The 27,115-nt window shown below is 40.3% G+C and overlaps 1 protein-coding gene across 1 annotated transcript in view; it reads left to right on the top strand.

Annotated features, from left to right (window-relative positions):
• Positions 1-560: 560 nt before the first annotated feature.
• AHR (aryl hydrocarbon receptor) overlaps positions 561-27,115 on the top strand; it is a 47,439-nt gene continuing 20,884 nt past the window's right edge. The window contains exons 1-2 of the mRNA XM_081883198.1: positions 561-920; positions 12,072-12,259. Coding sequence (XP_081739324.1) covers positions 865-920; positions 12,072-12,259 — 244 coding nt within the window. The 5' untranslated portion in view covers positions 561-864. The remainder of the gene's footprint in view (positions 921-12,071; positions 12,260-27,115) is intronic.

The raw sequence follows: 27,115 nt of genomic DNA, 5'->3' as shown, positions 1-27,115 counted from the left end.
CTTGACGCCGACGACGCCCACAAGGGCCTCCTCTGTGGGCGGCGGCGGCGGGGCGGGCCCTGGGGGAGAGAGCGCAGGCTTGGCTGGCTGGCTGGCGGGGTGGCTTTTGAGACGGAAAGAGCCGTTGCTATAGCCGAAAGAGAGAGAGAGAGAGAGGGTGCGTGGAGGGAGGGGAAAACAGTAGCGAGGCCTTCTGGCCGACACTGAGGGGGGACGACGACGACAGCGGCGTTCGCTGAGGTGAAGCGAGGCTTCGCTTCCCGCCTCGCTCCTGAGGAGAAGGAGGAGGAGAGACGGCGACTGAGGGCAGCTGCCCGGGAAGCCGCAGCCGCCGCCTCCGCACCTGTCTCGCACTCCCGCCGGCCAGACGGAGAGAAAAAGAGGGAGGGAAGGAGGAGGAGGAGGAGGAGGGCGGCCGTAGTGGGTGTAGCCGGCGCCGAGCACCTGGCCCCGTCCCCCGCCGCAGCCGCTCCTCCTCCTGCCGCCGCCTCCTCGCCCGCCCGCCCGCCTCCCTCTCTCCCTCCGTCGGCCGCCTCTCAGGGGAGTCCGCGCCGCGGCGGCAGGAGTGGCACCAGGGCGAGCAGCAGCAGCAGCACGACGAACAACAACGGTGTCAAGGCAGGCCGGGAAGCTGCGGGCGGAGCCGTTTCGCCCCGAGAGGAATATTCTCCCTCTCCCTCACACACACACACACCAGGTCCCTTCTTAAGCCGCCGCTGACATAGTTGCGGAGAGGTTTCTGCTTCTCGAGCCGAGGGGTGGCGGTTGTTGTTTCGGGCGGCGGTGCAGAAGTAAAGAGGGGCTGCCGCTCTCTGCCGCAGGAGCCAGAGGAGAGGCGCTGGAGCCTCGGCCAGCGGGGGCAGGATGAACCCCAGTGTCACCTACGCCAGCCGCAAGCGGCGGAAACCCGTGCAGAAAATGTAAGTGGGTCGGGTGGGTGGGTGGGTAGGGTGGGGTGGATGTTCCTGGAGAGCAAAAAGGGGTGCCTTTTTCCCTCCATGCTGAGGTCTGGATTTCCCCTCCCCGCTCCCCTTTGCAAAGCTGTCGCCTCTTTTCTACACACACACACACACACACACACACACACACACACACACAGCACGGCTTTCCTCCTCCTCCAATTAACCCTGATGCCCTTTTCCCTGTAACCTTGTGCGTTGCTTTGCTGCGAGCGCATCGCCTCCAAACCCTCGTAGTGCCCGCATTGCAACTTTCTGTATTTTTGTTTCTCTCCCTCTCCCCCTTGTAAGGTTATGCTTTGCTATTGTGTTCCGGCAGTTTCTTCAGCTTGTCGATTAGCCTTCAGTTGTGGATCACGCCCCCTCCCCCAATTGTATCTATCTATCTATCCTATTATTATTGGTTCTAAACAAGGTACCCTGGGATAACTCTTAAACATGTGCAAAGGGATTTGGTGGCCCGAGTTAACCGTTTGCGCAATCTGTGTCATCCCTCCTTTGGTTGCTGTGGTAGAAACGCATCTAGTGACTCCCCTAGATGTTTGTAAATAATTTGTAAAGGTCTAAAGGAGCCTCTTGTTCTTCGGTTTAAGTCTTAAGTTTAAGGCAGTGCTCATTGTTTTATTTTGTTCATCTTGGAAAAACTGGGCTGAGATTCGGAATGGCCTGCCATGGGGAACGTTCTGAACCTGGTTCTAAATTTGTGGTGACAGGTTGTGATTTAGGGGGGGAAAGGCACTCTGCACATGCACAGGGGCAGCTTAGGAGCTACATATATTTCAGCAGTTAGTTGTGCTATTGGAAATGGATTCCTGGGCTGAGTTGCAGTAAAATTAAGCCTTGTTTCGGGGCCCTATTTTTGTCAGGCTCTGATGACCCAGTTAAGTTCAAACAGCTGATTAAAATCAGAACAAGGACTGGGAGGTGGGAGGGGATGAAGGAATGATTTGAGTGTAAGGCTGCATCCCTGTGCACATTTACCTGTGAGTAAGCCCCACTGAACATAATGAGACTTGGTTCTGGGTAAACCTGCATTGGGTTGCGTTGTCGGCCAGTGTGGCTGGGCTCCCTGACCAAGGATGTCAGCAGGCATTTAAGGTGATGGTCTGGCAGTCTGTTCAATGTAAGTTTAAGATAATTATCGAAAGCTTGCGGCAATGGATGTAGCTTTTGGCTTATTTTGGCTGTGGGCTGTGACTTGTGCTGTCTTAACAGGGATTGCTGGTTAATGTATGGTATGGTGTGTGTGCAGAAAGCCACGTTGTGCTGACTGTGCTTCTGCCACTGTAGTGGGCTCGTCTGTGATTCGAAGACGATCATTTACTCATTTGCTCAGCTTGGTTTTATGATGATTATATTGTACAGTATTGTGATTTGCCGCTCTCTACCTCACCACCGTAGGCCACAGTGTTGTGCAGTGTCAGTCTCCGGAGCGGCATCTTGTTGTTGTGGAGGCCAGGAGTATTATGATACAGATGGAATAATTTAAGTGTGTCAGTAATCTGTGCACTTTTTCGTATTTATTGTAATGGTTGTAATTCTTCACACGAGGTTTTACAAATGTAAAACTGTACAATGTACATGTTTACCAAGCTGTCAAAGCTATGTAATTTCAGATAGATTGGTTTCATCTTTAAGAGAACGATAAGCAATCGTAGGGGGAAAAAAATTTATATTTTTAATGGGTGTGTAAATTCTTATCCTAGGAATATATTAATTCAATAGTTAATTTTTTAAAAAAGTTAATCATAGGTATGAAGGTTTACCCTTAGGTGTTTGATTTAAAATTAATATTTAGTTTAAAAAAATCCTTTTTCTGTAGTGTTTATGAGTACCACTTTTCACTAATCTGTGTTTACTGGTTAAGTAGCACTGCTGATGAAATATTTATTCCCCAACACAAAGTAACTGTACTGAGCTTGGTGGGATTTCCCAAAGGACTTCAAGAAAGATTAAATGGAATGGTATGGGAGCGGTCTGTGCTGTGTTAGCAATTTTAAAGTTTACTAAAGTGCATACCAATGTTTAATGTAGATTGTAGAGTCTAACTGGTTAGCCTTTTAAAATTGTTAATAGGAACAAATGCAGAAGGAAATCCTTTGGAATAATGTATACAAATTGAATTCTATAACTTTGGCAAAGCTAGTATTGTCCTCAAGGTGCTAGTGTTAACCTTGAGATGCAGGATTTTTTAAAAATTAAAATAATCCTAGTTTATTTTTCTAATCCAGCATGAAAATGCTGGGGCAGGGGGTTGGCAGGTGTTACTGCCATGCAGTATAAATAGAGGGGGGGGTGTTGCCAGTGTACTTTATGTATCTGACTTCACATTACAATACTTGAAAGTTATCTGTGCTTATTAAGCAGCCTTAGGTACATTATGTAGTAGTTTCTGGATTCTAGAAAAGCAGCACTCTCATAAAAAGGATAGCCATTATGTCTCCAAAGTTTACTTTAGAGGTGACGGTTATGCAACACTTACTGTTAAGTAACATTGTAGTTTGTCTTGTAAACAGAAGCAGGCTCCTGATGTGCAAATGCAGTAAGTTTTTAACACTGTATCCTATAGAAATTTTTTTTAGCATGTATGGAATAGTCTTAAGCTGGTTGTTGCTGAAGAGATCCCCTTGCTTCTAGGAAAAGCACTCAGACTCACTCATGTACTATTGTGAGATACAACTACCAGCATATCATGTGAGGAATGTGAAATCTTTGGAAGCTTGTATTTGAGCTTCCTTGTTCTCCACAGTTTCATGTCAAACAGGGTTTGTTAGCTATGTGATTGTTGACTTATGAAACAAATCAGGCTCACGACAAAGTTAATTTAGCAGGCATTCTACTTAATAGAGCACTCCTCTTGATTTACGAAGCCAATTCATGTAGGAGGGCAACACTTACACTTAATCTTTGTATAGGATTAAAGTTAAGAGAATTCCTTCCTTCCTGTGTCTACATTATGGTACACATACACTAATACTGTATATACAAAAGATACATACTCCAAAGGAAAAGTGCTGTAGTCGGTTGCAACGTAGAAATATTCTTCAGGGCTACTTTGTGGAAGTAAAAACATTCCAAACCAATGTTGTTGAAGAGTAGACAAAACACTTCCTTAGAAAAACATTTTTAAAATTCTTACACCTGTGAATAAATCTCACTGAATTCAGGAGAACTTGCTTCTGTGCTTAAGATTTCATTGCTCTCCTTTCAGAGGTATGTGGAGCTCTTAATATTTATTTATTTTATTGCATTTATATTCTGGCTTTCTTTGAGCTTGCTTAATTTCAGGCTTTATCAGTATGGCAGGCTTTATTAGTATATTTTAAGTGCTCTATTGATGTGTGGCCTACCCCCCACTGTAGTATAGCATGACATGTATGTGGTGCTTTGCTCCTTCAGGAATACTGATTCATTATACAAGGAGCCAATTGAAGAAAGCCCTGGTTTGATGTGGTTCATGCCTCTCTCTCTCCCCCACCCCCGCCTTTTTGTTGTTGTTGTCCCATTAGGAATATGAAATAGAAAGAATATAGGTTCACATATGGCTTTCTTTCTGTATATTTTCTTTGGGCCTTTTGAAGCCCATTATGATACTGGGTGCAACTTTGTATTGGAAGAGCAGAACGTTCAGGATATAAGTGCTGGCTTTTATCCCTGCAACTGTTACAACATTCTGTATCTAAAAAGGGCAAATAGACTTCCCAGCCTCCTAGGCCTAGCATACAATGAAGAATGTCCTCACATTCTGATGGAGCTGATATCATTCAGGGGACAAAATGAATTGACAGCCCACCCCCCCACCCCCCCAAGTCTTGCTCTCATACTGGGACCGTGGGGCTATAGCTCGCTTGAAACTGCCATTTGTAGACTTGCTGGTTACAAGATTCTGGCATAAAAGCTGACAAGTTATTGTGTGTAGATTCAATGGGTCATACGATTGGGTTATTTATTGGAATCTGCCAGGGGGCAGTCAGATAATTCCCCCCTGTTGTTTCGCCTTCCCTTCTGTGGCTTGATGAACCTCACTGCAGCATGGTTCTGGGAATTCCTGTCCTAACATGTTTTTGTTTTTTCCCAGGCTGTCGTTTTTGGCACCTTTCCTTGGCTAAGAACTGAAAGTGTTATGTGGCTCCTTTTCATTTCAGTACTAGTGTTTATGAATGTATTTAGGATCAGAATTAATTTTAGATGTCATTCTATGGTAACATAATATATATACTTAAAGGTGTTTTTTAAATGAAACATTAATTAGACAGATTCAACCATTGTTACTTTTATGGACTTGGACTAAAATGTTTCAAAAGATTTGCATTTAATTTGACTTTTCAGTGGTAAGTTGTTTTTGTTTAAGAACCGTGTCATATGTTGATGTGGGAAATAGTGGAATAGTTTCATCATCATATGCTGCCTATATTCATCCAGAGGTGCACAGGGGAAAGTATAAAATTGTGAAACATATCCACCAACACTGTCAAATGCACATAAAATATTATTCCTCTACCTAAAAACATGTATACATATACAGACAACTTTATTTGCTGCTTTGTCCTTTGCTCAACTTTATTTGTGTTATTTTTAATCTAGCCTTTAGGATGGCTTTTAATTGTATTGCTTTACTGCAGGGGTCAGCAACGTGCGGCCCGTGGGCTGGATGTGGCCCATGAAGACCATTTTACCAGCCCACAAGCTGCCCCTGAACTGAGCCACCCACTCGGCGAGTCCCCACGCCATGCTGCACCTGTTTAGCGCATGGGGGACTCGCTGAACGGCATCAGAGTTTGTGCTTCTGTGCAGGTGTGATTTTTGGCATCTGGGCATGTGCAGACACAATTTCCGGTGCCACAGACATGCACAGATGCAATTTCTGGCATCATGCTGCGCCAGTCTGGCCCACAGACAATCTCTGAGGGAGTGATCCAGCCCATGGCGGGTAACCCTTGCCAACCCCTGCTTTATTGTGAACTACTTAAGAGATTCTCAACATAGAGTGAGTAAGTGGACACCTTTCACTTGCTGATCACCATAACACTGTCATGGAGTTCTACTCAATATTGAGCCAGAGCAGAACTCCAATGTATAGTTAGCAGAGTAAAAATTCGTTGCAGGATTCCCAAAAAATAGACTAGAGGCAATTAATATTTCATCCAGCATAGTGTTACTGCTATGGAAGGCAAATGAGCATAATGGTCACAAATCCAATACATTCAGGATTGGCACTGTACATAAGAAATCAAGTTGCAGCAGTTTTAACATAAACTTACAAGAACTTCTAAGAAGTCTAAAACCTTAACACAGGTTAAAAGGTATGAAGAACCTCCTAATTATTCTGGGCGCATGACCTGATGTGCAATTCTAGTCAGTACTGTATTGACCACAGCAGATCTCCAATAATAGAGAAAGAGAAGGTGAAACCCAGGCTCCTTCTGGCCTTACTTTTATAGGCACATAACATTAAAATTATTAAGCCATTTTCTTTTTGCCTTTCATCTGTTGGAGTATTTGAAAGCAGGTGATTGAGGCCTCAAACAATAGTGATAGAATGTTTAAGGATAATTTTCTTAACGTTTTTGGAAATCACTTGAGTCAGTAAGAATAGAATAGGATTCTGTCCATGCATACATTAAAATGCAGGTTCCTTTAATATAACTGCTGTGTTTTACATGTGCACAGCATCTTCTGCATATCTGAACTGAATATGTATAACCTCTTCCACCCCCTCAAGTGTTGAAATACAATATTACAGAGTGGAATAAAATATTACATAAATACCAGAAAGTCTATAACAATACTTGTTTAAGCTGTGAGAATTATATGCACTTGCCTTAGAGTAAGTCTCACTACATTCAGTAGGGTTAACTTCTACATAGCATTGGACTACCTGTCTACTAGCTAAAGGAAAGCTGTAAACCTTTTACAACTGAGAAATATATTTAATTGGCTTATTTTTTTCCTGCTCTTCTGAAAATTGTCTGGTACCTATCTAAAAGTGATTTACTTAAGCAAAACACTTCTATTATAAATTGCCTATAGAACTTAAAACAGTTCAGATTTGGGGAGCTTTAAACAGTGTGCAACTGGGAATATTCCTGGAACTCTGTGTAATCTGAGAAGTGTTCTTCTGTTAAATGTCACAGTGGAACGATAAATTTTAAGTATTGTTTTGGCTAAAAAAGAGAGTATATATTCTTAAAACATTTATTTTAATATTGTGTTATAGTGAAATAGGTTTAACATAATTGCTTACTCCAGAGAAGAGATGTATTCCAGTGATTAGTCCTGTGGGAAACATGGCCTTGGTTCATTTTATACTTAGATATTTAATTTTTATTTATTAAATTTGTATACCCCCCTATATCTGTAGATCTCAGGGTGGTTCACATCATAAAATTAGAATATAAAATACATAATGAAAAGATAAACAATGACAACCCAATAACCCCCCCCCCCTTCTACAGCACATTTTAATAGGACATTGGATGTCAATCAGCCAAAGACTTGGTTAAAGAGGAATGTTTTCACCTGACATCTAAAAGTGTATAGTGAAGGTGTCTACCAAACGTCCCTGAGGAGAACATTCCCCAAATGGGGAGCCACTGCAGAATAGGCCCATTCTTGTGTTGCCAACTTCTGGACCTCTCATGGGGACTCAGAGGATGATCTCAGGGTCTGGGTAGGTGTATATGGAGAGGGTATTGCCCTCAATACCCTTGAGCAGGGGTCTGCAACCTTTAAGACAAAAAGAGCCACTTGGACCCGTTTCCGAAGGGAAAAAAAACCTGGGAGCCGCAAAACTCGTCATTATAAAAATAACTTTTTTGTCACTTTTTTATTATTTCTTTGTTTGACCCCTCAGAATTACTCCTCCTCATAGAAATAAATGTTAAATTAACAAGTTACCTTTTTGTGTGTGTGTGTTCTTCACTCGCCTTCAAAACAGTGACCAGCGTACATGCCCCCTTTCAATGCAGTGACCAGCATACATGCCCCCTTTCAATGTAGAGGGCGGGTGGGAAAGTGACGTCGGGACGGTACGTGACTAACGCACGCACCGCCCCCATGCGACGTCACAGCCAGTACAGCGCCCGCCACAGTGGGGAGTGTCGGGGCGCACAATGCGCCTCCTCCCCTCGCTAGTATCCGCCCCGGAGCCGCGGCAAAGGTGTTAAAGAGCCACATGCGGCTCCGGAGCCGCGGGTTGCTGACCCCTGCCCTTGAGGTATTGCGGTCAACCTCAAATGACTGATAAGCCAACTGTAAACCTTCTGACCATTAACAGCCAGTCACCATCATTGGCCAACTCTTGAACCTTTATTTTCCTGTTGAGGAAAGCTGGTTTTAAATCTTGGAAAGCCCCCCAAAAATATAAAGGTGACACTCCTTACTCTACACTTTGTACCATGGTATTCTGTTGGAATGCAAATTCTGGATCTCAAAAGGAGAGGGGAAATAACAGTGTTTGCATAATCTTTGCAGTAGAGTATCCTTCTATTTGTTAGCAAAGAGAGTGAAAAGAACCTATCTTAATTCATTAACAAGGGATGTGTAAATTTAAAATTCAAGCACTTAACCAGAGTGACAAACCTATTGAATTGAACAAGAAGCAAAATGTTTCCATTCATTGTTAAGGATAAGACTTCTGAAATTAGGATGAATTTCCTCTGGCCAGTTCCTACTATGATTTCTGCTTGATGATCAGTTTTCTCCCTATAGTTTTTGTCTTCTCCCTATTGTGTAGATGCTAAGAGACCCTGTTTTACGTTTTCATAATCCAACTTTGAGCAGCTTGCTTTGTATTAGGCTACTGACAGTTTTGAGTTGCACAATGCTTTAGTCATGTAATTTGGTCTGATCCAAAACTGGAAAAAGAGTAACTTTGTCAACTTTCACTGAAATTAGTACCCTCTGTGTTTAAAGTAAAGGGGGTGGGGCTGAGAGGAAAGGCAGGCAACCACTCCAGTAAACCAAGGAGGGTAAGGGACTATGCTATTGGTGTGGTGGAAGCCAAAGCATTTCAGTAAATCTAAAGCATTTCAAGACGGCAAGGAGATCCTAAATTTACACAGACTAATTTAAAAAATAGTTTTTCTTAACTAGCACTAGACACATTGATAATTATTCTTGTAACATTTCTTTGTCACGAGCAACTCCAACTATTATATGAAAATCCACGTGTTTTTCAATCTGGAACAAGGCCAAAATATGGTTTTAAGGGTAATAATGAATAAACCAAATGCATTATTCGATAATGTAGACAAATTGTCGTAACCAGTTTTTAAACCAAGCTGAAACTGCTTGGTTGAAACTGCTGCAACTCTACTGCCTTAAATCAGAGTACTTAAGTTACATTATGTGTCTGCCCAAAGCAGATAAGTTGAGAACTAATAATTCAGGTATCAAACTATATACAAAATAGCTAACTCTTTTTTGGATATTGTTAATAATTAATCCATGTCTGGGAACAACTGTGGATTTATTTTTTGCATTGTTTCTTGATAATAAACAATTGCACATAAGATCTGGTCTATATTTGCATTTTTGCTGCATTTCCTTGTCTAAGCTGCCTAGAGTCCCATTAGGAAGATGGGAGAGTATAAACAAATAAATATAATAATTTCTTTGTCTAAAATGTTGTGTAGAATTGAATTAATGGTAATGGCAACTGGATGGAACCTTTTGCTATGTTTTGTAAAAGAGACAGTATTGAAATTATGTTATGCCATTATTTCAGGAAGGGTACCTAGAGTGACATAGTTATCAAGCTTTAATTTTAGCTTTGTCACCTGTCTTGCAACTAATCCTGGTGCATTTCTGGTGGCATATTTGCTTTCTAAACTTGTGGGATTTCTTGGCAGGCTGTTTTCAAATACTCATTTGCTGCATAGTGATACTTGTATGTATCTTCAAACTTGCTGCAGTTGTTTTTATTTTGTTTTGTTGTTTGTGAGGAGGTGTTGCCACACTTGTTCTGGACATTCATCTTTCTACACATCAGAAACATACTTACTAATATTCAGCCCTTCTGGAACTTGAATCAGTAGGGGGAATTTAACTCTAGCTCCATTGGAAACTTTTCTGACTATGGACCTGGCTCTTTTCTGCTGGAGGACAGGTTTCTGTTGGTCCAGTAAAGCTAACTCAGGAATTAGCATTTCAACCACAGAAGTTTTGCAGCAGTCAAGGTAGAGAATTTCTCTCATAAGATACTTAGCAACAGAGATGAGATCAGAGGTTCCCCCTAACCAAAAATGGGTTTCTATTGAGAAAGTAAGACAAGATAATTTTGGAGACTGCCATAGAGAAAGTGAGGTGCAAGTGGGACTAAGTGCTGCTTCAGTGCTTGAGGGAGCAGGATGGAGCGAGGCTTGAAGTGAGTGGAGATTGGGAAGCTGGGGGCAGGGCAGGGCGAGGTGGGAGAGACAGTTATGCTTTTCCTTCCTTGTGATGTGCAAGAAAACATGTCAACATTAGCAGATGTCCTTAGCATCAGGGCAAATCCAAAAAGAAAAAGGCTTTCTTTAGCTGTGATAAGGCTTTAACAGTCGATGGTCATTGGATGAAGAGTGCAGAGACAGATACACAAAACCAAGAGCTCTAGGAGACAGTTGGGATGAATTTATTTTAACAAGACAGCTCTCCTGAAATCATACTGCTTCTGAGATCTTGTCAGGTCTCCCTAAGTGCAGAAGTCTATAACCAGTTATAGGCTTAGGAAAAACAAAAGGTTAAGGCATTTACTGGAAGTCAGATTTTCTGGTGAACAAAAGAAGGATGAATGACTATCCCCATTTACAAAAGGAGTGTTTACTAAGGTAACGAAAGAGCTCTGTTCCCAGTAGCCAGTTGAATGGTGATACAGTGTTATCTTGGAGGAACACAGAAAAGGGGAGCATAGAAAAATTAGTCTTTAGCAAATCTGAGAGTTCCCAGGCGAGTGCATACATGTTGGCTTCCTTCCTTTTCCATTTCAGCAATGTATGACAGCAGGAACAGCAAATTCATTTTGTGCTACTTATTGACCTTGTCAGCTCACCTTTACAAACAAAATGGAGATTTTTGAGCGTAGATGATAGCATAGAGACCCAAATAAGAAACAGAATGGTGCTGTTGGGCAGCAAGGGAGCTGGCATGTGAAGTAAATAGATCTAACATGTAAGAAAAAGCTAATAAAATCTTAAAGGTGAAAAATTGTATGTTTACAATTAGCAAATTTTAGCATTTTTTTTTAAAAAAAGGGTTGCTGAACAAGCAGGGTGGAACAGTCACTAAGAAGGAAACAGTGTGATCCTTCTATTCATTTAAATCATAAAAGTATTGTTCGTTTTTTGGAATAAAAAGGAAATCCTGAAAGATTGTAGGACAGGATGTGGATTGATCTTTAAATAATTTAGGACTCACATACCTGATCTTTCTCTATGGTATTACCCACTTGATGGAAGACCCTGATAACTGAGGTTTGCTTGGCTCAGACTTTATTGAGTTAGATATGTTAAAACATGTTTACTTCAGGAGGCAGTCCTAAAATATTGTCTGATCTAGAACTCATTAGGTAGGTTAACTGGACTTTCTGCATTGAATACATAAAATCTATGTATGGTTACATAATGTGCTCGACATTCAACAAAGCAAGTTCTTAAATAACTGGGAACAATTCAGACTACTGGTCCTGTGACCCAATTCACACATGAACCTTGCTGTGTGGGTGGCTCTTTAAAATGCAACTATGTACAGACTATCCTATTTCATAAGCTGTTTGTGTAAGTGACTTTCAGTGTAATTTGCAGATTTCAACCTTGCAATTTCAAATGACCACAGAGCAGTATATATAAAATACTTGGAAGTTGTTAAATCCCCAAACCTTGGGGGAGTGGGTCAGAATAACATTTTCTAGCTCCCCAGTCCTTTTTCACAGCTTCCATTTGAATGGAGAGAATTTCTTTAAAAGGAAGAATGTGCTGGGGATGCATCACCTGAATGGAAGTGAAAGAACTATTCAGGAAATGTGTGAATTAAAATATTGTGTGAGCCCCAATAAAAGCTTTATTAATGAGAATGTATTTAAATGTATAGTTATTTTAAAATGTGACTTTATACTATGTTCTGTTATTATGGCAGAGTGAAACCTTCACCTCCTGAAGGAGCCAAGTCTAATCCATCGAAGAGGCATAGAGATCGATTGAATGCAGAGTTGGATCGCCTGGCTAGTCTCCTGCCATTCCCTCAGGATGTTATTGCCAAGCTGGATAAACTGTCTGTGCTTAGGCTCAGCGTTAGCTACCTAAGAGCCAAAAGTTTCTTTGATGGTAAGAAATTTGAGTTTATTTTCACAACTGACTATGAAATGTGTGTACTGTAACTTTAGTCTTATGCTGCTGCTTTTTTTTTTAAAAAAAAAACCTAAACTAAGGTATTGAAGGACCAAGTATGCTGGTAAGAATAATAAAAAAAGAGTTGCACTCCTTTTGAAAGACCTATTCTTAACTAAAAATTTTAAATAGTCTTAATCAGCCTGCAGAATTTTCCTCACCCCACATTTTTTCCTCATGCAAATATTTTCTGAAGCATGATGTGGAAAAAACCAGCCCTAATCTGACTACAAGGAGCTATTGCTTGAACATGGAGGTGTGTTGATCATAATTTCACTGTTGCTGAATGTGACCTGTGGAGCATTGTCAAATACTGCATATTTGGCTGTTCATTATACATGTTCATATTAACAAAGAAGTGAGCTATCTCTCTACCCCCAGGAGGAAGAAATGGGCTGGCTGCTATTAATCCAACCATGGCTGCTATTAATCCAACCATAGTTTAGCAGCTATGACCATTGCTGGTTAGGAATAGTCTGGCTATGTGCTTCATGGACTGGTCACCTTTTGATTGGATTGCTGTAATTTGTTGTATATGGGGCTAGCCCTGAAGGGAACTGGAAAACTGCATATAATGCAGAATTCAGCCACTATAATTTTAACAAATGGGGATCCATGAGATCAAATTCCAAGGGAGTCGGACTGGCTGTCTAGTTCCTTCTAGACTCAAGGAAATATGCAAGTTATAACACTCAAAACCTAAACTGATTAGTACCCATTAGAGGACTCATGTTAACCTCTAGAATGTAAAAGTGTTTCAGCGGCCAAACTCTGTTATAGTTATGCTGATGGGCCAATGCAAGGGTATCTGGGACCAAAGTGGATATTTTTCTCCCTTACAATTTCTCTGTGCTTTACAGTGCTCCATTAAATACACTTAAGTTAGTCATATGATAGCATAATGGATCTTGTGTTCACCACATTGCATGGTAATTAAAGAATTAAACAGTATAGGGATTGCTGCTTTGTGAAGCACTTTGTGAAATATGCGAAACAGTGTTTGGGCTGCCTTGGCTTTAAAATATAGGGTGAGGGATTTTTGATATTGGAGCATTACCCCTGTAGTCTTACAAATCTTCTCCAGAGGATCTCCAACCCTAAAGGATCTCCTTCCCTGCCCTTTCAAATCATGATGTTGCCCAAGTGTGGGTGGGGCTATAAGGGAAAGGAGAGGAAGGGAAGTCCTGGTGCCTGTTCTGTTAGCTGACAGACACAAGTGGATATTTGCCTTTGTGCAAGTTCTCCAATCTTAGGTCGTTAATTAACTAATAACTGATAGTATACCATCATCATATTAGGGCAAAATTACAGAAAGTTAGAAATGTCATTTAACAGATAAACTTTTAAATCAGTTACTTCTCCCCCAGCCAGCAGTTGTCATCACAAGCAAGGGTCTGGAACCTGAGCAGGGAGAAAAACAATTGGTGGGCAAGAGTTGCAGGAGGAAAGAGAACAGAAATCCAGTGCCCTGCATTACAAATTGCCAGACAAGGAAGCAGTGGCTGGGCTTTGAAAACACCAGGAATGTACAGATCCACCCATAGCACCCAAAGGATATAGCAGTTTGGGGACTTTAATCTATTAACAGACACTAAGCAACTAGTAGAAAAATCCTAAACTTTTCACTGTAAACCAGAACCTGATTGTTTTCCCCTGGGGTGGCGGACATCCTCTATTTCTGGAGACATTGATCTATTAAATTATTACTTCCCTTAATTTCTCACGCACCATGCGCAGAAGTCTCTACATGTAGTTTGCATGCCTGCAGTATAAAGTCTGCTGTGCTTAAACAAGCAAACTGCTTTAGAAATGCTTATCATTTGACTTCCCACACTTTGGATATCAGAACAAAGCCATGTCTGTGTTGTGCACTTCTGGCTTCTCGTCTTTCTTCTGCGCCCATCCCCACCCCATGCAGTTGTAATGCCAACTGCTTCCAGTATGTCCTGCTTCTTTAGACTACAGAGTAGTGGCAGCTTTTTTCAGAGGCAACCCGTGAGGTTAAGAAAGTGTGCACTGGCAGCCATGTACTTGCTTCCTTTGTTTGTTCTCCTCCCCTGCTCTTGCTAATCATGATGTTGCCTAAGAGAGTAAACATAGAAGAACAAGTGAAAGGAAGAGAAGTTTGTCAAAAGGATCAGGTTCTTCTAGATACAGCACCAAGTAAAAGCACTTGTTTCTTAACATATCTGCTAAATGTAGAAATGCATATTGTGATGTGGAGTTGCATCTCCTAGGCTCATGTTAACAGTTAACTGATGTGAAGGGAAATGCTAAATGAATAACAGGATACAAACGAGGGGTGTGTGAATTCCTGAGGAAAGTAAAATATAAACGTGCAATCATATAATCGCATTTGAAAGGAAACCCAAGAATTTGCTATAACAATAGTCTCCCCCTCCAAAAGAAACACTTGCATTTTTCTGTGTTTAAATAATCCATTTTGGAAGTCGATTAGTTAGACATAACCAAAGAATTAGTCTAATGATCTTATTAAAAATGTGTAAACTCTGAAGGTATCTATTTTATATACAGTTCACATGTGGCTTGGAATATGTCACCTACTTACTGTTCATGTAAGATGTACAGTTTAAGCAGTTGTTTTTCAGGACTGAAACACTCGCAATCATTGAGTCACCACTGAGGAACAGTTAAATTAAGCAGATTTGCATAAATGTCTACATTGCAGATTATTTATATTTTGTGGGGCAGAACTTCTTTTTAGTATATACATATTAATTTTCCCTAAAATTTAGGTTTTTTTAAACCTCCAGTATACAGTATACATTCTTGTGTTGCAATAGTGTGATTGCAAACTGGAGCTTGTGGCTTTACCTTAGCTTAATATGTTATCTGAACTATGGCATTTAGTTATGAATAAAGTCCTACTTATACATTTCTCGCATGTAGGGCATTGCTTTTAGCTCTGCCCCTTTCATTGTAAAGAACACCAATGAGCAATTGGTTGCTCGTGCATTGGCTGAACACAACACAGAGTTGTTGGAAGAAGGTGATACATCGTCAGGGGTGGAGCTAAAAGCATTCTCTGGATTCAACACAAGTGTTAAGAATGCTGAAAAATTCCAATTCAATTTGACATTTAAAATAAGACATTTGTCTTGCATTTCTTTTGGTTAGCTCCAAAGGCTACATTCTGGTCAATGTTTCAAAATTTTCTCCAGGGCTAGAGGCACAGAATTTGCATGTGATGAATGCAAACAAAATTTTAGGAGGGATTATCATGCTTTTCAGTAAGTGGACTGTTGAGTTAAATCATGCTTTATTTAAAAGGGTTGTGCTGCGCTTTTGGGAAATAGGCTGTATTTAAGGATACCAGGTAATCGGATATGTACTTTCTGTGAGTATGTGCTGACATTTTGTGGGAGTTCTTTTTACCTGTGCTTAGCTTTTAACTTCATGTTTAATTATCTCAGATTTCCTAAAGCTAGGGCTAGGCACATAAAACTTGTTAAAAATAGATGTTAAACCTGTCCTGTCGTGTTAGTTCAGTTGATATGTAAAATCAGTGCTAAAGATGGGGAAAAACATCATTCTTCAGTAGTCTTTGTATTGACTACTCCAAAATGAATAGCATTTCTCTGTCAGCTTTTAGATTTTTATTAGCAATTAGTTCTTCTTAAAATGATGAGCAGCCAAAAGCCTGAATTCTAGGTTTAAAGATTTTGTAAACCATTAAATGAGAGCTAGAAATCACATATTGTGTTTTAATACAAAACTTAAACTGAAAATTACAAAACAGTTTATTGTAAGCTTTTAAAACTTCAAATGGCTTGTTCTCCCAAGAGAGAACTGTTTATTTGCTTTTTTGTCTATATGACATCAACATAGCTTGTAACACAATTCAAAAAGCCACAGTACCTATTCATACAGAAATCCCATCTAAAAATCTGAATAATATTATCTCTGTAATCTTATGCTTGTGTGCTTTGAAGTGAGTGGCCTTGAGTTCAGTGGTGCTTCCTCTCAGATTTGGTATAGGATTGTAGCCTTAAGTATACAAGTAGAGACTGAGCAGCCTTCATTTTAAAATCTAGAGACCAATAAAGAAAATTTTAGTTTTCCTTTTCCTAAAATGCTGCTATTCTGAAAATGTGATGAATCTTTAAGATGTCACAGCACTCTGATTGTTTTTGCTGCAAACACAGGAGGTAACAAGGCTACCCGTATTGAAATAATTTCTTAATGTCTCAGGGCTGTACATGTTTGGTAACTGTGCTTTCAACCTATACTTTGGGCAATGTATTTTCCCTTTATGATCAGTGCTTCAAATGTGTGCTATATTTTTATATAGCATGGAACTCTAGTATTGCAGTGTCTTTCCAGGGGGTCTTGGTTTCAAACAGTGTGTGCTTTTAGATGGCCTTGAGCAATTCAGTCTCTCAGTCTGTTCCCAACTAGAAAAGAATTCTCCTAAAGACTGAAAGAATATATTTGCGCACTTTCTGGTAACACAAGGGCTGAGGTGACACCTTTGTGTTCTTTCCAATACACTGAGAAAGCAGTTCCTAGAAATAACAGGGAGGGGATGTCATGTGCTCACTGAGGCTGCAGTTTTTCAGTTCCCTGTTTACTCAAGTGTCCAGTACAATAATTGCAAGCTTGGGATTTTCACTAGCAAAGAGTTAATGAATGCATGTTGTCCATTTCCTTTGTAGTTAGCAGGTTGAATTCTTCCCTCCAAGAAGATAGCAGGTCAGCGGCTGTAGACTTCATATGTGGTTACTGTTATGTGGCTATGTGCCTTTATATATTTGAGGGATCTGTTCAAACTTTTCTACTGGTGCATGAGTCTTGGGCTTACTTTATTCCCATCCATCCCCTTTTATGGTGAGGAGGAGGAGGAGAATGGAGGCATTCGCTCCTTTTAAATTATCCATAGTTCCCAGTTACGCCCAAATTCAGACAGCTGTAGTTTCAGAATAAGCCATATTTTGAAACCAAGACTTGATGCCAGTATGTTATAAGTCATCTGGCCTCGCATCAAGACTTGCTTAAAGAAGGGAGATAGTTGGGCTTCAAATTGCAAAAACACAGCATCAAAATGTCTTTTTTCAAACTTAACACAGCCTTGATATGTGGTATGCTAACAAGAATGGCCCAAACTTGCATTTATACAAGCTCACTCACCTGCATGCAATTTTTTGTCACCTATGGCTTCCATATGAGTGCTTAAATCCAAGGCTGCTGTAACATTTAATGAGCTTAATCTGTGTTTGTATTGCTCAAAAGTACATGGGACATGAGTTTAAAGGGCTAGTCTGTAGCCAATATGTCTCTGCCAAATTCTAATACAAATGAAAACATGGTTTTAGTAATTGCTGCAAGAAACATTATTTTACTGATATTCCAAATACTCTGCCTTAGTTTAAGACACCACACATCCATCAGGTAGACATTCTTTGATAAACATGAAAGACTTGTAAGGAATTTGAGTTTAATGATACTGTTAGAACACCCTTTATGTAGCTTAAGTGAGAATTCAAGGCAAAGCATATTTTTAAGATCAGATTCTTCTGCATGACTCAGCAACTACACTTTGTTTCTCACAGAAATTCCTGTTTTCTTGTTTTGATTTCATCCAAATTCCGATAAGGAAGTAAGGCTTTCTTACATACCGGAGCTTTGTAGATGTTTACAGTTAAAGCCATTTATAACGTAATATGTTTCCCCTATATAAACAAATGCTCCATTTTTGCAAAAACAAACACTGCTTTGTGAATTCTCTCATGAAGCACAAGCTGAAGAATAGTTGCTTGGTAAATAATCTTAGATGTTAAAGTAGGCATATACTGGCAGTCATTCATTCAAATAAGTCATTCGGCCACCAAAGGTGATTTGTTTGGATAGGAAACAGGGTTACCCAAAAATAAGACTGTGCATTCCTCATGCTTGGACTCCCTAAGTATTCAGAACTTTATGTGTTCATAGATAAAATGAGAACCCTAGAAAGCTCAAAACAAATGGCCAGACAAAAATACCTGAATGTATTGTGTATAACCTGGATTTTTCATAAAATTATACAAGGTATATTATATATTAAGGTATTGTTATTCAGACAATTACAAATTTACATTTAAATGTTTCAAATTCATTTATTTTTTGCAAGTGGCGCTACAATCTGCTGAAATATAAGGAACCTAGCATCTTTTACTTTCTGCCAGTTTTTATATTTTAAAGTACTGTATATACAATGTCTATTAGAAATTGTAAAACAGAAAATTTAATAAAAATTATAACATAAAATACAAAGAATTCCAGTGACAGGACTTGTCCATGGTTCACACCAAGTCCTGAATGTTATTCTAACCCAGTGCACACTTGCTGAAGAGAGTAGTAGCCAAGATCTTCTTATGCCACAGTTAGTGAAGAATAAAACTCATTGACATCAATCACTTAGGATTTCATAATGACCTTGTGGCTGCCTGAGGATTAGAGGCTACTAGCTGGTGGAAATTCTCTTGAACAAAAGAACAGTAATGTTTCCTGAGTCTCTAGCATCTGTTAGAAATGCCTTAAACAATTATGTTCTAAATGAGAGAGGGACAATAGGAGAATCAACAACATTCATAATGATGTACACTTACTTACTGAATTTTACATGCTAATTTAAGATTTGCATCTCTAGTGAGAGCACTGTGGTGTATATTTCCCGCTTTTATGCAAATCTCAAGTTCTGTAAGCATCTGGAATGAATAAAATGCATAATTATGAAACAGATCAGTCTTTGCCACTGTGAATGTTATTTCTTCTGGCAAATTGTAAGAATCCTACTGTGTGCAACTTTTGTTTAACCTCATCTTAAAGGGGTGAGATGTGCAACGCTGCAGACTTGTAGGTTCAAATTGATTTCCTTTCCAAAAATTAATAAAAGGTGCTCATGTTGCATTTTGATGAAAATTTTAATCAATCTGAGAGACTCATAATATATACATACTGTCAGGGGCTCAGGAGCAGAGGCACAGGAGAGGGAGGAAATGGAGAGCGAGGGGGAGGAATCCGAGGGGAGCGTAGGCGATGACAGTGGTCCGAAGGATTCCCTGAGTCTCTCCAGCGAATCGGAAGATTCACAGAAGGGGGCACCTATGGCCAGGGCAAGGGGGGTGCCAAGGGGGACACCCCAGAAGGAAGGGGCCAGCGGGGACTCAGAGAGCAGCAGTTGGAAATCAGGACCAGCTTCCCCACCAGAGCGCAGTGGGCGGGAGGAGTCCCAGGTATCGGGACCAGGGTGTTCACCACCAGCGAGAGGAGATGAGTCAGGATGGACCACGCCTCCATCGGAGAGCACGGAAACGGTCAGGAGGAAGGTTGGCGGCTGGGCGCGCGCGCCAAGTTCAAATGTACAGGCGAGCGGCACAGCAGGTAGCCCGAATAGGGAACCAGGTCCTAAAGCTCGCCGGAAGGAGGGACAAGAGTCAGGGGGGTCAGCGTCAGAAGAGTCCAGAAAGGAGGAGACCCCGGGGGGCAGAAGGACCCAGAGGAGGAAAGAACAACGGAAGAGGTGGAGTAAGGCCAGGGTCTTTAACTGGTGTACAGGGGGCGGAGACTCAGACGGAGCTTCGCCGGTCTAGGTTCTAGATGTAGAGCTGCACGCTGCGGCTTGTAAATGGAAACTGAACTTTGTAATCTAATGAGGTAAGTGTTGGTTATCTAAAGTACCTAAAGCTCTAAGGCTTTTTGCCAAGTAACTATTTTTTTCTGAGCTAGAAATTCGCATGGATGTTCTCTATTGCATTGAACTTCACGGCTGTTTTTCTTGTTCATTTTAGCATGTTGTATGAATTTGTCCTAATTCTCAAAATTCATAATGTCATTTTGGCACAACAAAAATTGAGCACGCTTGGACAGTAGTACATTACAAAAATGCACATATGTTATACTAGAAAAGAGACAGCTTCCTATATGACTTGCCAAAAATATGTAGGAAAAAGACAGAATGGAAAGGTTTTTATTTTTGAGCTTTTTAACGAGATGGGTAGAGTTTTATTTGCAGCGCAAGTCAAATAAATCTAAGTATAATTGCTGATTTCTTACTGTCTTAAGGATAAGGGCCAAGCAGTGCTGACTTCTGCCTAATGTATGTGAAGACTATGTTAATTCCCCCCCCCCCATTTGTATGCTTTTCTAATTATGCTGTAGAGAAAGGTTAATTTTCGTTTGAGTTAAAGTACTGCAAAAGTTGCCATCAGAGGAAACTCTCACACATCAAAATGCAACATGTTTTTCTGAAGATCCTATTTAGATCTGGACATAATCGTGGGTGAAACTTTTTACATTTACAGATGGTGTTAAATAGTGAATATTTTTAGTAGCCAGAGCCCATTTCCTGAACAGTTATAATTTTGTGGTAGATTCTGAAGGCAATTTTAAAACCTTTGATCTGCTTGCATGTATGGAAATGGTACCACTTAGTGTGTGGTTACATTTCTAGAACAGAATTTACAAAGCGGATAGATCTAGAAATTAAAGCCTTTAGTCACCAATATGAAGTTCTGCAAAGACTCCAGTCCATAGCTTAAGAGTCCATGATGACTTATTTCATCTTTGGAAACAACTCAGCATACTCATATCTACACTGAGCCATTATTTCTCAAATCTAATTAGTAAAATATCCAGATCCTGGTGACTAAAGTGTGGAAAAGCAAGCCAAGTTCTCCAACAGTCTTCCTTATTTGTAGTCTGTTTTCTCTTGAACACCTTAATGGTAGGCACTGAATATCAAGTCTCTTCCTGTCTGCAGATCATGGATTGTTCTTCTTCATCTGTTGCTAAGGTAAAGGTAAAGGGACCCCTGACCATTAGGTCCACTCGTGACCGACTCTGGGGTTGCGGCGCTCATCTCCCTTTACTGGCCGAGGGTGCCAGCGTACAGCTTCCTGGTCATCTGGCGAACCAGAGCAGCGCACGGAAACACCGTTTACCTTCCCGCCAGAGTGGTACCTGTTTATCTACTTGCACTTTGATGTGCTTTTGAACTGCTAGGTTGGCAGGAGCAGGCACCGAGCAACGGGAGCTCACCCCGTCACAGGGATTTGAACTGCCGTCCTTCTGATCAGCAAGTCCTAGGCTCTGTGGTTAAAGCCAGTCATCACAATATCTGCTCAGATACTGTGTCCACCTCATTAGGAAGAGAGTAGCGAGCATTAGTCCTCCTTCAGGTCCCCTCACCATGTGTGAACAACCAAACCTGAGATACCATAGGTATTTGGGCCCTTTGGGCAATCGGTCCTGTTTTCCTTGCATGTGTGTGGAGGGTGCCTGTGTGACAGAGAGACATGGAGAATTCATGGTGTAGCAACTGCCTCATTCAAAGTCTTGCCGGCTACCTGTGGCCACAGTAGGATGTGAGGATGATCTCTCCCCCACCCCATCCCATTTGGAAGAGAATTGCATAGTTTGGGGGCATGTGGTGAGAATACGGGGGCCTACACCCTCTCTTGGCAGGTTCAGTGAGAAATGTGACTTCCTGGTTTTTTAAAAAAATGTCAGCTTCCTACATCTTTTCCCTGCACCTATCCATTAAGTAAGTAGTGAGATTGATTTTCTTTGTATGCCAGTTCATGATTTAAACAGCTTTTACTTCTTCAAGCTTTCAGAGACACTGCAGTTGTGCTGTAAGATAATATAACTTTCCTGTCATGCTGGGGGTGAGGCTTGAGAAACAGCGACCTTCTTAACAGTGACAAAGCCTTTCCCCCTCACATGCAACTATGGATTAATAATTTATTGTCTTGCACTAAAGGAACACCTGCTAACTTGGACTACGCTATATAATTATAGCTTTTCGAAAGGCATCTGCATCCACACAAAAATGCTCAAAAGTGTCTGTTTAACCAATGCCCTGGAAACTAGTTTTTCCTTTCCAAACAGAAGCTATTACAAATTAAAACATTTGTACAGAATATGTGATGCACTGCACCGTAGGTGCAATCAAAAATTAAAAGATCTCCTTTTTCCTTTTTTGAAATAAAATGATGGACTAGAGTCTTTTCTTGTATATTAAGTGCTGAATGTTTTCAGTTATCTCTTAAATGACATTTAATCTGTCATTGGAAATGCCCCTAAAAACAGATAATATTTTGGATACTGTTGTGAGCATACGTCTTATAAAGATCTTTATGAGGATTTGCTTTATTTAGGAGACTTGAAATTTGGAAGTTGCTATAATTTGCAAATGAATCATTGTTTTGCATTGTGTGAAACCTTTTCTAAGTGCCTTGTTTCCCCAAAGCCTGCTATAGTCAAGATGTTTCTCTTGTGGTGGTATTAAATGGGGGAAGGGTCCAGAATTAACTCTAGCTGTTTTCCCAAAGCATCTTTTGTATGGTGTGGCTGCCCTTCAGCCTGCCCTTCAGGTTGCCAGTTGCTAAGGTTATGAGCTTTCTTGATGAGTCTCATGCAGTCTCATTCATATTGTTGGTGGATTATTAAATATTTAGATGGTGAGTCTTAAACTCTGTTCCCAGGGTGCTTTCTCAGCCAGTATATCCACCGCCTATTTTAAACTGAGTATATATTTGAACAATCTTATATCTTATGTAGTTGGGGGGGGGGTTCTTAATTTGAAGCTGGTTTAATTATTTTGTTTAGAAAATTGAAGTATTTCAAGACAGAATTTGTATTCTAACTTTTTAAAAAATCTTTTGAAATTCTAACCATTTTTTGAAGTTGAAATGATTAGATTTAAAGAGCCACAAAAATACCACTCTGTCTGGATGAGGTGTGCAGGTATTGCCTGCTTGTCGCGTCTTGTTAAATGCCTTCTTGGTGTGGAATATATACAGTGTGTTCACCCTTAACTGCTTTCAAAAACTATTCCTTGAAGAGCAGCAAGTAGAAAACTGTGACCTTTTCCATTCTTCCTATTGTTTCTTCAGCCTTTTGTATGTCCCCCCCTCCACTCTTCCATAAAACAAAAATTATTGTTGTTTAATTAGCTAAGGAGAAGAGCAGATTTTCAGATTAGTCTGGAAGCCAGGCCTTATGAGAAATGGTTGAGAGAACTGTTTAGCCTGGGAAAGAGGAGATTAAGAGGCGATATGATAGCCATCTTTAAATATCTAAAGGGTTGTCACATGGAGGATAGAACAAGTTTGTTTTCTCCTGCTCCAGAGACTAGAACCTGAATCGGGGGGGGGGGGTCAAGTTACAAGAAAGAAGATTCTGAGTAAACCAGAATAACAATAAGAGCTGTTTGACTTCCAGAAAAGGTGATGGACTCTCCTTCCATGGAGGTTTTTCAGCAGAGGTTGGATGGCCACCTGTCATGTATGATCAAGCTGTGATTCCTGCATTGCAGGGGGCTGGACTAGATGACCCTTGGGACTTTCCAACACTACAATTCTGTGCCTATATGATATATGTGTTTTCACTGAAAGTATAATTTTGAAGCTCTTCTGTATCGTGGCATGTAGTGGTTCTGACATTTCAGTGACATTTCAGTGTTGTTTTGTCAGCTACCTAATCTGAAAGAGAAGTCAGTCTCCTGAAATTAACGTAAGCTGGTAAACAACCATCAACAACTTAATGTTTGGTATTCTAAAATGTCCCCCCTTTTTACTTAACTTATGGAAGTTCATTGCAAATTGATTATCTTCATTGGCATTATTTGGAACAGCCATGTTATTATTGTAGTTTATTTTTTAAAATATAAAAGAAGACATCTATTACTACAATTGAGAATAAGTTTCACTGAACATTGTGGGATTCACTTCTAATAATAATAATTTATTATTTATATGGCACTTGGTTGTTCCAGGCACTCTAGGCTGCTTCCAACAAATTATAAAGCCAAAGTAAAACATAAAACATTAAAAAATTCCCTATACAGAGCTGCCTTCAGATATCTTCTAAGCGTCAGATAGTTTAGAAGTTTATTTCCTTGGCCTCTGACAGAAGGGTGTTCCACAGGGCAGGCGTGACTACTGAGAAGGCCCTCTGCCTGGTTTCCTGCAGCTTCACTTCTCACATTGAGAGAACTGCAGAAGACCCTTGGAACTGGACCTCCGTGTCTGGGCTGAACGATGTGTGTCGAGACGCTCCTTTAGATATACAGGGCCGAATTTGTTTAGGGCTTTAAAGGTCAGCACCAACAATTTGAATTGTGCTTGGAAACGTACTGGGAGCCAATGCGAATCTTTTTGGATTGGTGTTATATGGTCACAGTGGCTGCTCCCATCCTGGCAGCAGCTTCTAAGAAAACTGTAGCATAATTAAGGGCTATAGTTCAGTGGTAGAACATTAAGTAAGATCAGTGTTGTTGTGTCCTCTGTGTATAACCCAACCAGCCAAACCCACTCAACAAATCATGAATGGTGGTCCTTCAAGAGTTTGATAAACATTCTGTTGTTGCTGCCTGAGCACTGCAATAAGCAGAGTGGTGTAAAGCACAGTTTGCCCCAATAGATGGTTGGTGAACTGCCTTCAGCACTGTGGAATCATAAGTTGTGCAGTACTAGTTGTTATAGTGAGCAGGGTTCCACACAGTTAAAGGACCAGCCAGTTTCTGATGTTCACATATTAGGTATGGAGGTCTGGTGGGGGGGATACGTACACACATAAATAATTGTGTACCATATGCAGTTTTGTATCAGTATTTGGAGATGAACGTATGGTGAATGCCATCTGACAATGGGCAAGTTGCAAAAATGAAGTTGTGGAAACTGTAGCAGCCACAAATATCAATGACAGGTTTTACCCTAAGGTCTTCATCTGGATTCTCAGCAACGGAAAGAAGTGATCATACGATGGGCCATAGTTCAGTAGTAGAACATCTGCTTTGCATGTAGAATGACCCAGGTTCAATCCCCAGTATTTCCAAATAGGGAAAAACAGGAGACCTGCTACCAGACAGTGTAGAGAAGACTGAGGCTCTGTGTAAGACAGTTCCTGTCTTCCTTAATGTCAGGCACTAGACAACATTTCTCATCCTTGGTTTTTTTGTTCTATCCTAAAGCAACATGCTTGTAAGTGGCACCTCTGAAGTACAGTATGTTTGATTGGCCATTGGTCTTCGTATTGTGAACAATATTTCTACAGCTTTTGATGTATCTAATCTTCATCTGTTCTCTGTTCTGTCAGCCAGTGCTTCTTTGTGCTTAATCTTGTTACTGTTCTTAAGCTTATCTCAATCAAAAGAAGTCAGCTTCAGAATGGCAAATAATATAAGCAAGGTTTAGTTTCAGCCACCAACATGAAATATTCTATGCCAGTGTTTCCCAGAACTTCTCTTTCATTTTCTAGGACCACATTCCACCCCCCTTAGCCCAAATACTTTCTTTGTCAAGGAAAAAGATGGGGTGTAAAAAAATATAAAAGAATAATAAAACACACCATTGCATTATAAATGCTAAATAAGCACCCTATATTAGAATTCTCTAAAGCTGCATACTATATACAGTTTTTGTAATTTTCAATATGAACTTTAACTTCTTCTTTTTTACTTCCTCCATAAGTTTTCTGGAGTTGTATCATTCAGTCACAGAACAATATCACAGTATAATACAAGTACTTTAGTTTTCTTTAATACAGACTAAGATTAAATCATTTTCTTTCAGTCTTCAAAGCTAGAAGACTGAAAAGGACCTAGGTATGCACTCAGGTGCCCTTAACACTGAAAGCATGTCACGTTGCTTTTCAAATTTCCCTGAGATTAAAAATCAAAGTTTGAAAAGGTATCCCACAGATGATAAAAACCATCACCTGCATGCCCAAGAGGTTTGATAAGAATCAAGTGACAAAAACTCCTGAAACCTTTAAGTGTATGTGCAGATGAGACCTTACGAAGGTAGCAAAATAGAGAAACACATGCACACTGACCACTGACACAGACTACAGTGAAGAGGAATAATTATTTGTTTTCATTTGCTTTGTGTTTACATTAAGTCCATTCTCCATTACCATACCAAGTTAATGTATGACTAGGGAATGATGGATGGTTTGAGACTACAGTATGATTGCGAAATAGAAAAGCTTGTGCTGGTAGCCTTAGCCTCAGTGGTAATCAAACAGATACTTTAAATGTGCAAAAGTTATTTTGCTTGGGGTCAGTGAAGATCACTGGTGTTCTTGAACTTTTTTCAGGTACCATTTCTCAGCCTACTTAGATATCCTGCCTCCTGTATCTGCAGATTTGAATTTAAAGTGGCACAAAATGTCATTCACAGAAGGTCTAAACAATTTATGACTGTGGAGGGCACATCTTTTTCCTGTGATAGAATGCTTTAAGAAAATTGCAGTTGAAAAATTCAGTGCAACTCTGTTCAGTAGATTATAATATGCCTTTGTTTGCAGTAGACTGCTATTGTTTCTTACTAACAGTGGTGGTATTCTATTAGTGTGTAGTAGAATTTAGTAAGCCTGTAAGCTATCTAAAATATTTGTGCTTGAACTGGCAGATTGGATTTAATGCGCTTGAGTTTTAATTTTTGAGAAAACCAGGCTATGTGCAGAAAATTCTTGGCCTTTTTCAATCCACTAGTGAGAGTGTGAAATGGGCTTATGATTTTTATGTATTTTAGTTACAATTGGGTTCAAAGCCAAATATTTATCTGTAAAGCCAAGGGTGAGACCCAGAAAAACCTTTGAATGGTTGAAGGGCAAGAGCGGTATCTCCAATTTCGGCTTGTTTCCCCCATGAGAATGGGTTTTGTGGGCTCATACAGCTTCAGTGGGAAGGAGGAGGTGGGGAAGTCCTGCTGCAGAAGCAGACCTCTGTTCACAGTTGTCTGAAACCTGCCCATGTCATTCAGTGATACAGATATTCCAAGGAGATGT

The sequence above is a fragment of the Podarcis melisellensis genome (assembly GCF_964234715.1).
Source record: "Podarcis melisellensis genome assembly, chromosome: 12".
NCBI classification, from domain to species: domain Eukaryota; kingdom Metazoa; phylum Chordata; class Lepidosauria; order Squamata; family Lacertidae; genus Podarcis; species Podarcis melisellensis.
Note: the sequence above shows the minus strand (reverse complement) of the source record. Positions and strands in the feature narration are given on the sequence as shown.